Below are 17,579 nucleotides of genomic sequence, written 5' to 3'. Positions count from 1 at the left end.
CTTTTTTATAAATCTTCCCCTCCCACATTAAACCTTTGCTCTCTAGATTTGAACTCCCCCACCATAGGAAAAAGACGTTGGTTATGCATCCTAACCATGCCAGTCATGATTTTATAAACCTGTATAAAAGGTCACCACTCAGTTTCCAATGCTGCAGGGAAAAAAAAACACCCCAGCCTATTCACTCCCTGTAACTCAAACTGACCTGTCCCAGCAACATCCTTGGAAATCTTGTCTGCATCCTGTCAAGTTTAACACCATGCTCCCTATAGAAGAGCGACCAGAATCGTATTCTAAAAGTGGCCTCACCACGTAAGGATCAGAGGGCATAATCTCAGAGTAAGAGGTCGCCTAGTTATGCCAAAGGTAAGGAATTTCTTCTGTCAGAAGGCAGTGAATCTGTTAATTTTTTTTACCACCAGAGGACTGATGAGGCTGGGTCATTACATATATTTCAAGCTCATAGAAATTTTTAATCAATAAGGGAATTAAGGGTTATGGGGGAAAGGCAGGAAAGTGGAATTGAGATCATCAGATCAGCCATGATCTCATTGAATGGTGGAACAGACTCAATGAGCCAAATGGTCTACTTCTGCTTCTATATCTTTATAGTGTTATGAAGTTTCTGCCTTTGTTTTAATGTAAATGTTTAGCCTGGCACAGCGATATTACAATTTTTAAAACATGCAGTGAACGAAAAATGCAGCATTTGGTAAAAGTCATGCTGATTTTCTTTATTGATAATTGCTTGGTAGTACAGAATTAAGCATTGCTAAAAAGAGTTACAGTTGAAGATTTTCACCTTGCATTAATCAGAATTGGAATGCAAGAAACTGACTTGGGAAAAGACCAAAAATTAATATAGCATGAAATTAGAGTGCTGATTTGCTGGTTCATGGTTGACTTGGTAAATATCAATCTTAGCTGATTAAACTCATACTTCATACTAGGCAGGTAGAGTCTGATTGGTTAGGGTGAAGCAGCAGGGTTTTGGCTGTCTCTAACTCTCTTTCTTGTAACATACAGACTACGCTCGAGGGCAAGTTGCAAAGACATTTGGTGGGCTCATGATCTTTCTAGTGATATATATGATTGGATAAGGTGACCTGGGAGGACAAATCCTGTCATATGAGCTGCCCGAGACATACCAAAGTGATGTCCCTTTACACTGATCTATGATGTAATTGTGCAGAACATGAATTGGTCAAATGATTGAGTGTGAGCTAGTGCAGCCAATTCTTGTTTTCCACGTACGCTCTGAAACATTACTGTATATCCTGCAAAACATACATATCAAGAGCAGTATTGTGTCCATGTACTCTTTTGACATTGCTAGCTTACTTACCACTCTAGGAAACCATTCACATTTATATTTTATCACTATATCTTGGCAATGTAGTGCAACCAGTGTCTGAATCTGTTTCCATCAAACTCATGAACTTGATAGATCATGTAGTCAAGCTAAATTTCAGTTATAGTAATGCGCCCTTTTGATCGAATAATGACGAATCTTTCACCCCTTGAACACTTCCAACAGTCAGTGACACGTTTGCAATGTTTGAATCCGTAGCTGCATCAAAGATTATCTTTACTCAATTTAGTAAACTCCATTCTGCGCTTAGGTTTACCATTTGAAAAGGAGGCATCAAACAAGATCCCTTTCCTTGATGTGTTAGCTAAAAAAATTGCCAATGGATTCTGTGCTAGTATCTGCCACAAGCCTACATTCAATGGCCAATATATGCATTTAATTGCAACAGTTTCATTTGCTGCAAAATAGAGCTTATCGACAGGCTCATGAATAGACATTGTGAGAGGACGTATCAAGACTACCCGCATCAAATCATCATTCATGTGATATGGGAGTTCTGATGTTGTTGTGATACATTCTTGCTCCATTTCCCATGGCATTGCTCTGACAATTCAGACGTTACCTGCCTTTAATTAGCTCATTATGACTGACATTTAAAAGATCTTGCTACATCTCTATGCTAACTAGTCAGCACTCTCTTCTCATGCTGTATATGTTTTTATTATTGCAACAAATACATGTAAAGTGTTTGTTATATTGCTCAATCACCCAATGCAAGCACCAATATTCCATTTTTTAAACGCAGCTCAAAATGGCTTTTTATTAGCGTTTTAGTAGTTTGAAAGAACTCATGTCAGTTATTAATAAATAAAAATAAATTTTATCCCAGGAGTATTATTGAAGTCATAATAGAAAAAGGTATTTAACATTTTACCCACAGAGGGATTGTTCTTTTCTTATCAAAGAGGTTACTGCACGTTTGTTATTACCTGTTACAGTACATTATTTCAGATAGTTAAGCTGTTAAATAGAATGTTTTTTAAACCACAATGTAACTGATAGTAAACCTAAGCAAAATTAGCTGCATTTAGTGAGTGTGATCAAAACCAAAATAAGTTTCTTTAATGGGCCATATAAAATGGTTTTTATTTTCACAAATGTTAAATTGAAATTGTTATATAAATACAAAATGCTTTGTACATTAATGTTTTTTTTAATGCTGCACTGGTCATATCTCATACTTGTATTTCTCAGATATTGCATATTTTTAATAAATACATACTACTATCTTTTTTGTTTCATTTCAGAAGCAAATGCTTGACTCTGAATTTCTGGACTATTGCTAATGGCATTTTGTAGAATCCAAATGAGATGATTTCGGTTGCATTTTGTGAGAATGGTAGAACAGAAGGAACCACTTTCCCTACAAGTGGCTAATTGGACTGTGGATTAGTGAACAGTTGTCAATGACTAAGACCATTCACAGCTAACAGCTGTGTGATTGATTAGAGTCATAGAGATGTGCAGCACGGAAACAGACCATTGGTCCAACTCGTCCATACCAACCAGATATCCTAACCTAATCTAGTCCCACTTGCTAGCACTTGGCCCATATCGCTCTAAACTCTTCTCTTCCTATTCATATACCCATCCAGATGCCTTTTAAATGTTGTAATTGTATCAACCTCTACCACTTCCTCTGACAGTTCATTCCATACATATACCACCTCTGTGTGAACAAGTAGCCCCTTAGGTCCGTTTTTAAATTTTTCCCCTCTTCCCCTAAACCTATGCCGTCTCATTCTGGACTCGCCCACCCGAGGGAAAATACTTTGTCTATTTAACCTCTCCATGCCCCTCATGAATTTATAAACCTCTATAAAGGTCACCCCTCTGCCTCGGACAGTCCATGGAAAACAGCCTCTCCTGATAGCTCAAATCCTCCAACATTAGTAACATTCTTATGAAACTCTAAAAGGTTCAGAAAAGATTTACAACATCCTTCCAATAGGAGGGAGGCCAGAATTACAACTAATATTCCAAAAGTGGCCTAACTAATGTCTTGTACATGACATCCAAACTCCTAAACTCAATGCTGTGACCAATAAAGCAAAGCCTATCAAATGCTGCCGTTACTATCCTATCTACCTGCGACTTGACTTTCAAGGAACTATGAACCTGCACCCCAAGGTTGCTTTGTTCAGCAATAGTCCCCAGGACTTTACCATTAACTACACAAGTCCTGCTCTGATTTGCCTTTCCAAAATGTAGCACCTCACATTTATCTAACTTAAATTCCGTCTGCCATTCCATAGCCCGTTGCCCCAACTGATAATTGTACTCTGAGGTAACCTTCTTCACTGTCCACTACACCTCCAATTTTGGTGTAATCTGCAAAACTTACTAACTATACCTCCTATGTTCACATCCAAATCATTTATATAAATGATGAAAAGCAGCGGACTCAGCACCGATATATTATCCAGTTCAAACTGGATGGTTGCACCTGGGCAAGACTAGAACGAGGAGGGTTTAAACTGAAATAATAGGGAGATTGAAATCTATGCTCAGAAACAGAATAGAGGGAAATGACAGCAAAAACAGAAGACAGAATGGGAAATAAGAAAAGAGCAGAGAATCCAAGGGCAAAATTTTTTTGCCCGAAATGTTGATTTCCCTGCTCCTTGGATGCTGCCTGATCTGCTGTGCTTTTCCAGCACCACTCTAATCTAGACTCTGATTTCCAGCATCTGCAGTCCTCACTTTTGCCTCCAAAATTAGAACATGACCACAGTGCAAGAAAATGGAACAGGACTGAGAATGTCTTTTTTTTTTAAAAAAAAGTCTTCTGGCTTGGAGCATTCACAAAAAGTGGATGAATTAATCGCACAAATTAATATAAGAAATTCTTATCTTAACATTCTAAATCTTCCATGTCCTTCTCCACAGTAAACACAGATGCATATACTCATTTAGTATCTCTCCTTTCTCCTGCAGCGCCATACAAAGGCTGCCTTGTTGATCTTTGAGGGGCCCTATTCACTCCCTAGGTACCCTTTTGTCCTTAATGTATGTGTAAAAGCCTCTTGGATTCTCCTTAACCCTAATTGCCAAAGCTATCTCACATCCCCTTTTTGCCTTCCTGATTTCCCTCTTAAGTACATTCCTACTGCCTTTTTATTCATCTCAGGACTCACTCCATCTATCTTGTCTATATCTGACATATGTTTCCTTCTTTTTCTTAATCAAATCCTCAATTTCTTTAGTCATCCAGCATTCCCTATACCTACCAGCCTTCCCTTTCACCCTAACAGGAATATATGCTCTCTGGACACTCGTTTATCTCATTTCTGAAGGCTTTTGAACTGTCAAAACTACCCTTCCTCTTAGAACTTCAATTGTTAGATCTGGTCTACCCTTTTCCATCACTATTTTAAAACTAATGGAATTACAGTCACTGGCCCCAAAGTGCTTCCCTACTGACACCTCAGTCACCTGCCCTGCCTAATTTCCCAAGAGTAGGTACATCCACATACTGCATCAGAAAATTTTCTTGTACACACAAATTCCTCTCCATTTAAACTCATTAACACTATGGCAGTCTATATTTTGCAAGTTAAAATCCCCTACCATAACTATCCTATTATTCTTACAGATAGCTGTGATCTCCTTTGACTATTAGGGGGTCTACAATACAATCCCAGTAAGGTGATCGTCCCTTTCTTATTTCTCAGTTCCACCCAAATGACTTAGGACGTATTTCTGGGAATATCCACCCCCAGTACAGCTGTAATACTACCCCTTATCAAAAACACCACTCCCCCTCCCCTCTTGCCTCCCTTTCTATCCTTCATGTAGTATTTGTATCCTGGAACATTAAGCTGCCAGTCCTGTCCATCCCTGAGCCATGTTTCTGTAATTGCTATGATATCCCAGTCCCATGCTCCTAACCATGCCCCGAGTTCATCTGCATTGAAATAAATGCAGTCTAATTTATCAGTCCTACCTTGTTCTCTGCTTTGTCTCTGCCTGTTCTGACTGTTTGACTCGCTTGTTCTTAATTGTACCAGTCTCAGATTGATCTATTTCCTCACTATCTCCCTGGGTTACACCCCCTCCACCTTCGTAGTTTAAATCCTCCCAAGCAGTTCTCGCAAATCTCCCTGTCAGTATATTAGTCCCATTCCAATTTAGGTGCAATCCGTCCTTTTGTACAGGTCACTTCTACCCCAAAAGAGCTTCCAATGGTCCAAAAATGTTAATCCTTCTCCCATACACCAGCTTCTCAGCCATGCATTCATCTGCTCTATCCTCCTATTCCTGACCTCACTAGCTCATAGCACCGGGAGTAATCCAGATATTACTATTCTTATGGTTAGATCTCATGGAATAGAGGGAGAACTAGCCATTTGGATACAGAACTGGCTCAAAGGTAGAAGACAGAGGGTGGTGGTGGAGGGTTGTTTTTCAGACTGGAGGCCTGTGACCAATGGAGTGCCACAAAGGTTGGTGTGGGTCTACTATTTTTGTCATTTATATAAATGATTTGGATATGAACATAGGAGGTATAGTTAGTAAGTTTGCAGATGACACCAAAATTGGAAGTGTAGTGGACAGCGAAGCAGCTTATCTCAGATTACAATGGGATCTTGATCAGATGGGCCAGTGGGCTGAGGAGTGGCAGATGGAGTTTAATTTAGATAAATGCGAGGTGCTGCATTTTGGGAAAGCAAATCTTAGCAGGACTGATACACTTAATGGTAAGATCCTAGGGAGTTGTTGTTGAGATCTTGGAGTGCAGGTTCAAAACTCCTTGAAAGTGGACTCGCAGGTAGATAGGATCGTGAAGAGTATTGGTCAGAGTATTGAGTACAGGAGTTGGGAGGTCGTGTTGCAGCGGTACAGGACATTGGTTAGGCCACTGTTGGAATATTGCGTGCAATTCTGGTCTCCCTATTATTGGAAATCATGGCTGATTGGTTGTTATCTTCCAAAATCTTTTAGATCTCTGAACAATTACTACGGATGGTAGCTATGTATTTTTAGAAAAGGAGCTAGAGAGAAAATAGGGAACTATAGATTGGTTAGCTTGACATCAGAAGTAGGGAAATTCCCATAGATAAGGTTTATAAGCAAAGCAGTTGGGGAAAGAAGTGAAAGGATCAGAAAGAGTAAACATGGAGTTATAAAAGGGAAATCATGCTTGACGAATCTACTCAGTTTTCATCGTTACTAGTAAAGTTAGTAAGGGGGGTCTTGGATGTGGTTTACTGACTTTCAGAAGGTGTTTGCTAAATTCCTACATACGAGATTAGCATGTAAAACCAGAGCACATTGAATTGAGGTTGTGTATTGATATAGATAGAAAACTGGTTGGCAGACAGGAAACAAGGTAGAAATAAACACCAGGTTATAGTCCAACAGGTTTAATTGGAAGCACACTAGCTTTCGGAGTTCCGCTTCATCAGGTGGTTGTCTTAGGTGGTTGTGGAGGACACAATTGTAAGACAACCACCTGATGAAGGAGCGTTGCTCCGAAAGCTAATGTGCTTCCAATTAAACCTGTTAGACTATAACCTGGTGTTGTGTGATTTTTAAACTTTGTACACCCCAGTCCAACACCAGCATCTTCAAATTATAAATAAACAGGTCTTTCTTTGAATGGCAGGTAGTGACAAGGGTCATGCGGGGACCCCAACTATTCATGATTTATATCAATGATTTAGATAGGGATCTAAATGTAATATCTGCAGGTTTGGGAAGTGTCCTGTAGTCAGTATTGCAGTGAGGCAGGCTGAGAAAGAGCCCCATAGTCAGCATTGCAGTGAGGAGCAATGTACCCCACATAAAACCCAAGCTGAGCCTCAATGAACAGATTATTACTATGTAGGTGGCCATTTGATAGTACCATTAATGACCCAATTTATCCCAAAAGAGCTGAACTCCAGAAGTGATGTGAGAGTGACTGCCCTTGCCGTCAGGACCACGTTTGACTGAATGTGACATCAATAAGTCCTAACAAAAATGGAGTCAATGAGAATCTAGGAAAACTCTGTTGCTTAGAGTTCTATCAGGCATGTAGGAAAATGGTCAGGGTTGTTAGAGGTAACTCACGTCAGCTCCAAGACATCTCTGCAGGAGTTCCTCACAGTAGCATCCTAGGCACAACCATCTCCAGCTGTACCATCAATGACCTTCCCTCCATTTCAAGGGCAGAAGTTTGCCGATGATTACACAACATTCAGGACAATTCATAACTCCTCAGATACTGAAGTAGTCCATCTCCAAAGACAAAAAGACATAGAAAATATCCAGGCTTGGGCTGACAAGTAGCAAGTAACATTCATGCCATACAAAATGTACTGCAGAAATTCACCAAAGATCCCTAGACAACACTTTCCAAACCACAGTGGCTCAGTGGTTAGAATTGATGTCTCAACACCAGGGATCTAGATTTAATTTCAGCCTTGGGTGACTGCACATTTACATGTTCTCCCTGTGCATGAGTGGTTTTCCTGTAGGTGCTCTGGTTATCTCCCACAGTCCAAAGGTGTGTAGATTAGGTTGATTGTCTATGGTAAATGCAGGGTTACAGGGATGGGGTGGGGAACTGGGTCTGGGTGGATTGCTATCTGGAAGGTTGGCACAAACTAAAATGGATCAAATGGCCTCTTTCTGCACTGCAGGAATTCTAATGAAACCACTTGCATCTAAGGAGGACAAAGGCAGGAGAGACATGGGAACACAATTACCTGCACGTTCCCTTCTGTGTCACTCATTGCCTGACTTGGAAATATATCAGCGTTGCTGGAATTCTCTCCCTTATGGCATTGTGGGTCTGTTCAATGTGAACTGCAGCGGTTCGAGATGGTAGCTCACTATTAATTTCTCAAGGGCAGTGAGGACAGGCAATAAACACTGGTCAGGCAACGACGCCCACATCTCACAAGTGAACAAAAAAAAACTTTACTGAAGATGAGCTGATAAGGTTGTAACTAACAGGACGTACCTAGACAACTTTCCTTGTTGGGTAGATCGAAAAAAAGTGTTTTAGTTAGGAATGAGGTCAATTCACCCATCAAGTCACTCCAGAGCCACATCATTTGCTTTTGGAGACTAAGGCAGACCAGTTATGGACATTAATAAACCAGTTTCATTGTCGCCATTAAGAATACCCTCTGATTCCAGATATATTAATAAATTTATTTTAAATTTAAAATCAATTTAAGTTGATGTCTTTTGAACTCATGCGTATAGCATTAGCTGTGACCTCTGGATTAGTGGTCTAATAATACTACTAGTGTCACCATCCCCTTAGGGAACTTTTTCATTATTAAAGATATTAAGTCAGAACTGCAATCCTTTACTCCATTATTACTGAACTGCAACAAGAGGTGTGTTTTTCTGCTTTGCCACTGGAGGGACACAGCGTAACTATCAAATTGTTATAAGGAATCATTGTCAAAATCCTCCCATATTCTTTATAATTTTTTCCTTGTTAAAAAAGGATGGAGAAAGCTATGTTATGTAATTGGCACAGGGAGCTTAAAAGAAAAAGGTAAAGTCACCATAGTCCTGCTCTGTTATGAGAGAGACAGAAGACTGGTGATGATTTAACCTCATGGTCAGCATGCCTCAGAGGCAATGCAACATTTTGGTAGCTTCATCAGGAACTGAACCAACGCTGGTGACATTACTCTATTACAAACCAGCTATCTGAGTGAACTGACAGCTATCATAGGGAATTAAAGATAAAGGGATGTCATTGGTTAATCTGTAATAGAACCATTGAAGTTTTCAATATCAAAATTGAAAAACTATCAGATCTCCTGAGTCTTCTCTTCAGGAAAAACTGCCCCAAAAGTTCTCCAACCAACAGTGCAACTAAAATTTGAGAACCATTCTCAAACAAACATTCTCTAATGCGTTCACATCCTCTGCTAATATGGCACCCAGAATAGTACACCACTCCAGCTTAGGTTTAAGTAGTGCATTATATATAAATTATCAGCATAACCTTCTTGCTTTTGTACTCAACCCTTCTAATGAAGCCTAGAATACTGTACGCACATTTCTTTAATGACTCAGGTACATATATTCCTAGGTCTTTCTGCTTCTGCACACCATTTAAAACAGTAGCTGTCACTCCATATTCTTTGCATCAAAATATATAATCTCTCATTTCTCTACATTAATTTTCATCTGCCACTTATCCACCAACTTAATCTAGTTTTGAAGTTCTACACTACCCTCTTCACAGTTTACAGGGCTCTCAGTCTTTGTCTTGTCTGCAACCTTTAAAATTATTCCCTGCACAAGATCTAGATCATATCAGGAAAGCAAAATTTTCAAAATTGACCCCTGGAGAACGCCACTACAAAATTTCCTCCAACCTGAAAATATCCATTAACCATTACTCCCTGCTTCCTATTCCTGTCAACTTTGATTTCCCCTTTGCTCCTGTCCCTTTTATTCCAGGCATTATATTTTTTCTCTGGGACTGCATTTAACATCTTTGGGATATCTATGTATACCTTTATAGAAGCCAAGGATTTGAATGAGAGCTCTATATTTCAAGTTTACAAATGACAGCTAGGGATAGGATCAGATCAGATTTTCCTGCAGCCGAGGAGGTAAGAGAGTGACAGGTGCAGACATATTAAAGCAAATGAACTGCCAAAGGATAGATGGCTATAAATTTTAAAACCTCACTGCAGAACAAGTTGCACTGTGTGCCTGGGGCTTGTTATACAACCTGCAGTGTTTGTGTAGGACAGGGTCACTCTCAATGTGAAAAAAAACATTCCAATCAGGAGCATTAGTGCCATTCAATAGGAGTACATTCCAAAATAAAAACACTGAAGGATTCTGCTTCATGTGGCTTTTGTGCTGCTGAAATATATTTGATCTTAGGAGCATACTGGGCTGTGTTTTGGAAAGCAGGTATTCGTGTGCCCCACTGCCAATGTTGCCATTTTTCTTTCTTTAGGTACATCAAGTTTTTTGAAGAAATAACAAAGACAATTGATGAGGGTAGATCGGTGGATGTGATCGATACTGACTTCAGTAAGTTGTTTGACAAGGTTCCTCATGGGAGACTGGTTAGCAAAGTTAGATTGCATGAAATACAAGCAGAAAAAGCCTTTTGAATACAGAATTGGTTTGAAGGTAGAAGACACAGGGTGGTAGTGGACGGTTGCTTTTCAGACTGGAGGCCTGTGACCAGTGGTGTACCACAAGCTTCAGTGCTATGTCCACTGGTTTTCTGTCATTTATAGAAATGATTTGAATGCAAACAGAAGAGGTATAGTTAATAAGTTTGCAGATGACATCAAAATTGGAGGTGCAGTAGGCAACAAAGGTGGCTACCTCAGATTACAACACGATCTCGAGCTGGGCCAATGATCGACAGATAGAGTTTAATTTAAATAAATGTGAGGTGCTGCATTTTGGAAAGGCAAATCAGAGCAGAACTTGTACATTCAATGGAAAAGTTCTGGGAAGTATTGCTGAACAAAGACCTTCCAGTACAGGTTCATAATTCCTTGAAAGTAGAGTCACAGGTAGATAGGATAGTGAAGGCAACGTTTGGTACACTTTCCTTTATTGGTAACAGCATTGAATATAGGAATTGGGAGGTCACTTTGCAGCTGTACAGGACATGCGTTAGGCCACTTTTGGAACAGTGCGCGCAATTCTGATTCCCTTATCAGGAAGGATATTGTGAAACTTGAAAGGGTTCAGAAAAGATTTGCAAGGATGTTGCCAGGGTAGGATTTTAAATATAGGAGGCCTGAATGGCTAACTGTTTTCCCTGGAGCAGAGGCTGAGGGGTGAGCTCGAGGTTTATAAAATCATGAGGGGCATGGATAGGATAAATAGACAAGGTCTTTTGCCTGGGGTGGGGGAGTCCAGAATTAGAGGGCATAGGTTTAGGGCGAGAGGGGAAAGATATAAAAGGGACCGAAGGGGCAACATTTTCATGCAGGTGAATGAGTGTATGGAATGAACTACCAGAGGAAATTGGGGAGGCTGGTACAATTACAACATTTACAAGGCATCTGGGTAGGTATAAGAACAGGAAGGGTTGAGGGGGATATGGGCCAAATACTGGCAAATGGGACTAGATTTGGTTAGGATATCTTGTTGGCATGGACAAGTTAGACAGAAGGGACCATTTCCATGCTGTACATAATGACTCTCGTTCAAAATCAACAGGTTACAAGGTAAACTGTCAATCATTCTAACAATATAGGGATGGCTTCCCAAATCACTGTCCTTTGCACAAAGTTTGGCACAGTGGTTAGCACTGCTACCTCACAGCACCAGGGACACAGATTCAATGCCACACTTGGCAACTGTGTGAGGCTTGCACGTTCTCCCCATGTTTGAGAGAGTTTCTTCCAACAGTCTAAAGATGTGTAGCTTAGGTGGATTAACCATGGGAAATGCAGGGAAAGGTTAGAGAGTGGGGCTGGTGGGGTGTTCAGGGCTGGTGTGGTCTCAATGGGCTGAATGGCCTGTTTCTACACAGTAGGGATTCTGGGATCTAAAAATGACTTGGAAAGAAGTGCTAGTGCAATATTCAAAATTAGCTACATGCTATAATTCACAGTATCAGAGTTTATATTCTTTCCTAGATGTTGTTTAAGGGTTTATGGGAATATGGTTTCACATGATGCATGGATGCAAAAAAATTGAAACAAAAATGGGAAGGATTCTTAGACTTCCTGGTTCGTTACCAGTGTACCATATGTTGAAGCATGACCTGCTCCAGAGGTGTGGAATAGCACCTCTGAGCAGGTTGATAGAGAAAATAACTGCAATTCGAACAGGAAGTTTGGGAAAGGGCAGAGGACAGACTAACCAAACCGCTTTTGCAGATGGCAGTATGTGCACAATTAGCTGAAAGCCTGTTCCTTTGCTATGATGAATGATTCCACAAAAAAAAAATTTTGTGGAGCATGTCAACCTCAGCTAGATTAATATTCAGTTTTGAATGCTGCATAAGAGATGAAATAGCAACAATACAAAAAGGTTTGGGATAGTGATGTCATCTAGATTATAGTATTATAAAGTTTAAAGTTTAACAGCTCTCCATCCTAACAATTGGTCAGAGAATTAGGTCTTTTTTTCTCTCCAGAAAAAAAAAAGTAGACCAAAGACATTTGATTACATTTGTTTTAAATACTGTAGGGTGGGAGACTGCACAAGCAAACTATTTGAATGAGAAATCTTAGGGAGAACTAAATTTGATGGCATCAAGTAGTTTTTTCAATGCCGAGAGAGTTAGTAACCTGTAGAACAAATTGTCCACTTGTGCAATGACTGAATTCACTGCCAGCACTCAATGGAGCAAGAACACCTTGGCAGATTTTTTATTACAGAAGGTTTTATTTTGTTCTATGCAAGAGCTGCTTGCAGGTGCACATGGGAGCCCATATGCTTAATTACCATAGGGTCACATGAACAGGCTTAAGTGTTCCATTCCTGAAAGAATATCATGAATTTAAAAAAAAAATCAAGAACAGCATATTAAAGAGGAACAAGGGTAAGATGCACACATTGTTGAGATGACAGATATAGTGCAACCAGAAAGGCATGGGGTTATCAAAAATATGGCTACTTACCCTTTCCAAGGGTCAAGATGCAAAATATGAAACTGGGAAGGAGAAGGATGGAGGAGAAAGGAGAAATAAATGGTAAAGACAGAATACAGAACACAACCTCAGCCAACATTTAACTGTAAAATTGCAGCAATTTAGAATTTATAGCAATCATGAGCAGGATCAAGGTGCTCAGATAACAAACCAAGCGGAACAGTCAATAACTACACAGTCTGAACTTCAGCATCCTTGAAAGAAACCACACCAGGTTATACAGTGCAGAATTAAAAAAGTTGGTGGAGCAATTTGAGTTTTGCATTCTGGTCAACTGCCAGTACATTTGATGTGATTGCACAATGCAGTGGATGTTTATTTGCAGTTAAGCAAATTTATCAGGAGATAATTTACAGGTCAGCAAATCTCAACTGGTCAGGAGTATAAACTATGTAACAAAGAAACAGCAGTAGAACTAAGTGCACATTGACAAAAATATTTTCACTGAAATTTTTATTTTTCATGAAATAGAATATATTGAAACACTATATGGAAGAATAGAATTTTTCTAATTTTCTTTTAAAATCAATTGAATACACAGTTAAAATGGAAAGTGCTTAACAAAGTCACTGTTTCATGCAATGACTCATTTTCAATTTGTCCAACAAAAAAGCTTGAAAATATAGAAATAAGTCTATGCCATTAAGTCACTCATTTCATTCTATCTTACACATTCTTTGCTTTCATCCCTTTTTTTAACAACTAAAGCATGTGTTTAACACATTTAATATTTCCACTCAGCAAGAGCTATAGTGCCCCAACTTAATAAGTTGATTAAAAAAAGCAGTCATCTTTTGACCAGTTCACTACGGAACCATATTTAAAATGAGATGCCTTTGTAGAAGCGATTGGTATATATTGGAGGCATTTGATGTGTTTCCTCCATCATTCCATCTAAGTGCAGTTCAATAATTACAAGGTGACAGTAGCCACCTAAAATCCATAGACCTATTAACATAGATAAATTTGGTGAACCTTAAATATACAGAAGAGAAACACCATTTACATGCTGTGCAAATCTGGAGCAATCACCAGCGTTTTGGCATTTTTCAGCTGTTTGTGGATGGGTCAAATGCAAGATCTTTGTGGCATGTTAACTAAAACAAACAAGCCGGCCATTCTCCATAATTGAAGAGTTGTTTTGAAGACAAACATGCTCACATTCTACATTATCAACTGGATACATTTTACTGGTGGTGCAACCAAGCTCAATTCTTTGTATTAAGTGAAAAGTCATACTATTAAACAAGATTTATTCATTGTCAATAAATAAATTTAAATTTGTATTTGAATAGCTTTCTTCCCACATTCTGTCCCATTATCATAGGACAGAGGTTACAAATTGCATCGAGTATTCATAAAATACTGCACATTCCCATTATCTTCAAAGTCCAGTTTGAACAGTGAGAAGTTCCACTTTTGCTGGACATGAGTTAGCTACAGATTTATAATTTTGACAAGCTCAGAAAAATCAAAGAGCATTACACTTTAATTTATTCCCATACAAGTATAAAAAAGAAAGCTAACTTTTATAAAATTCAAGGAAGATACCGGTTTTAAAAACAACTCAAATATAAACTGCACCCAACACAAGTTAGCATTTTGGTAGATTGGGTCTGGTAAAGTCAGTAGTATTTTAAAACAAAAAAACTCAAAATACAATTGCAAAATAAATAGGATCTTGAAAATATGTTTAAAAGTCTTTCGATGTAGACCTGTGTGTAATTTTTCTGTTGCATTGCCATAGCATTTCAAAAAACCATGTATACTACATTCAGAGTTCTGCTTTAGTAGTCAGCATAATGATGCTACAGAACCAACGTGTTGAACTACAGAATCTGAAAAACGTCCTTCCTTTGTCATCTTCTATTTGGTTTGACTAATGATGCCTTTGTTCCAAACACATCCTTGCACTGCACCCAAACATCAAGTACGAGCAATGAACTTTAGAAGAGATTTTACCAGCAATATAATTGTTTTCTTGATGATGAAAAAGCAGTTTCTGCATGCATTCAGAAGTCTATTTTACAAAGATCGATAAATTATTGCAACATTTATTTGATTCGTCTGCACGCAAAAAGAAAACAAAAAAAGGTAGCGATTAGCACTCCCTCAGAGAGAATGATGTTTTAGTGGGTGCAATCCAAATTAATCCTGAAAAGATTGAAGTTTTACAAGTAGCTTTCTTTTACTCCAAGATGAAGAGTTCCTGTACAACAAATTACTTTTATTCTGCATTTCGCTGTCCTTTCCTGGTAGTAATAGACAAATTTCAACCCACCTCAATTTTATCTACAAAAACTAGGCCACATTTAGTTTCAGACTTCTTTAGCCCCAGATTAATTTTCAAAAAGACTGACGTTTCTTGAACTTTCATCCTTACTTTAAGGTAAAATATAACCTTAATTGGGCTACCTGAATCTGTTTTCCTATTGATAGAATTTCAGGCATAAATTGATTTCCTCAATAGAAAGGGATTTGCTAAACCATTACTTCTAGACTAGTGCATTGGGACTATCAGTTGGAAATACCACAAACTCAAAAGCAGTCTCAAACCAAATTAAAGCTCTGAATCCATATTGGGAGCAGTGAAGACACTCCATCAGTCTGAAAGAGGAAAAAAGGTCAAAAAAGACTAGCAGGAACAGTCCTATTTTGTAAAATTAAAAACTCATAACACGTACAGGCATTGATGAACAGAACCTTGTATGAAAGAGTAAAACCATACAGTTTGAACGTGTACATGTCTAGCTAGCAGAGTACAAGAAATTCACAATGAAGATAGATCTTTTTCACAACTCAGTAAGGATTTGTAAACCATATGTATTTTCGGGGCAATTTCTTCACTTAGTCTTGATTTAATCAATTGTGTTGGCGTTCACATCAGATGTTTGATCTCCACTTCTTCCATTGAAGATAAAAAACAAAGATAGTATTATAGTATAAATTTCTCCTTTCAAAATCTAAGGAAAACCTGGACAGCTGCTATCTAGAATAAGGTAATAACAGCATAGGGTCATTTACAAGAGGTCAATTTTCTGGTTGCCTATCAGAGAACATTAGACAAAACAGTCTCAGCTATTTAATACAAATGTTCTATGTCTAAGACAGCTGTCTATTTCACACAACTTATTCTTCATATGGCTCGCCACAATTAGTTAATAAGTAAAACCAGTTAATGATGCTCATCTGGTTTGAGAAAATATGGTTTCCGATTGCTTCCTAGATTTATAGGGAGAAATAAAATATGTTTGTAGCTTATCTGATTGACGGTGACATATAAAAGGCATCATGCCATTTGAAAAAATTAAAACTGCCCAGGAAAGAAATTAGACTATAACTGATATTTCCACACTAAAAATCAATGGCACCTTAGTGTTCAAAATTACAATTTTAACATTCCAATTATGCCAAGATTGAAACTGTAAAAATTCAATCCTATCAGTGTACCAAATATTAATGGAGACTTTTCAAAGTGGCTTTTTAGGAAATAGATTGATGAGGGAAAATAGAAAAGCTTTACTAGTTACAAAATGGTATGTTTGCAGTCAATCAAGGCAACTTGTTTCCCCGAATGGACTAGCCGCCTTTGGTACATCAACACAAATCTTTGAAAAGTTTTCACTTAAAACTTATTTTTAAAATAAAATGTCCGTGAAACCATTTTGCTTTATAGTACATAATACCAGATTGCTGGGGCAAACTTTTACCAGAACCTAATGGAGTTAGTTTTTGTTTGTTTTTTGCAAGGTGGGTTAAGACTGCAGGAGGACAGGAATTCATTGCATATGTCGGATCATGCAATTTCTGGAATGCTTTGCTAATGTGCCAGTTCACACAGCTGACTCAATTTCCACATTAGAGATGGTGCCTTTACGAGTCAGCTTCAAAACAACTGGCTTCTCTGTATTTTTGTCTGCTTCTGCCATAAGAGTCTCTCTATTATCTTCCTCTCCTGTGTCCTGCTGATTCTCTGGATATATGACAAGAAATAAGGCAGACAAAAAGCCAAGAAATGAACCAATGGATGCCACAATAGGGATAACTCGAACTGAACCAACAGCTTCCACCACACTGCCTAGTGCTGATGCTACCAGTATTTGGGAAATATAAACTTGGCAGGACAGGATTGCACAATCTATACCAAAGCCCCTCTTGGAGTTTCCAGGGCTGTGATTCCTATACTGCAAAAGAAAAAAGAAGGAGAAATTTTTACTAGGCTCGTTAATGAAGATTCATCTCCAAGAAAAATATAAATCAACACCATTTTGAAAATTAAGTCAAACAGTTTAAATACTAGATGGCTCAAGCCCACTAATTGCGCGAGTTACAAACAGCAAGAACTTTGGTCTGTCCAAATTTAAATTGCATTTATGAATTATCCAATAATTCAACAACATAAGCTTGTTTAATGCTTTCTGGTTTCAATCATAGGCTCAAATGCTCAATCCTGTTATATGTCATTCAGTACATTGAGCAACAGAGCAAAGGATCATCTGTACTCAAGTCTAATTAATTGTACTGAAATTTGCAACCCACATTTAGATTAAACTACTTTAAAAATACTGTCACCAAGTACTACAACTCTAAAAATATGATAGCAAAAA

The 17,579-nt window shown here is 38.4% G+C and overlaps 1 protein-coding gene across 5 annotated transcripts in view; it reads right to left on the bottom strand.

Moving 5' to 3' along the window:
* Positions 1-13,387: 13,387 nt before the first annotated feature.
* The window catches only part of slc45a4a (solute carrier family 45 member 4a), a 75,226-nt gene continuing 71,034 nt past the window's right edge, over positions 13,388-17,579 (bottom strand). For 4 of the 5 annotated variants that reach the window (XM_043687819.2, XM_087986637.1, XM_087986638.1 and 1 more), the window contains exon 8: positions 13,388-17,156. In XM_043687819.2, the coding sequence (XP_043543754.1) occupies positions 16,806-17,156 (351 nt within the window). In that variant the 3' untranslated portion in view covers positions 13,388-16,805. The remainder of the gene's footprint in view (positions 17,157-17,579) is intronic. The other variant, XM_043687822.2, reaches the window with a different exon arrangement.

Source organism: Chiloscyllium plagiosum, unplaced genomic scaffold (assembly GCF_037043375.1).
Source record: "Chiloscyllium plagiosum isolate Xiang-an unplaced genomic scaffold, Cpla_swu_hap1 HiC_scaffold_4, whole genome shotgun sequence".
Lineage (NCBI taxonomy): Eukaryota > Metazoa > Chordata > Chondrichthyes > Orectolobiformes > Hemiscylliidae > Chiloscyllium > Chiloscyllium plagiosum.
The sequence above is the reverse complement of the archived record's forward strand: the minus strand, read 5'-3'. Positions and strand labels throughout refer to the sequence as shown.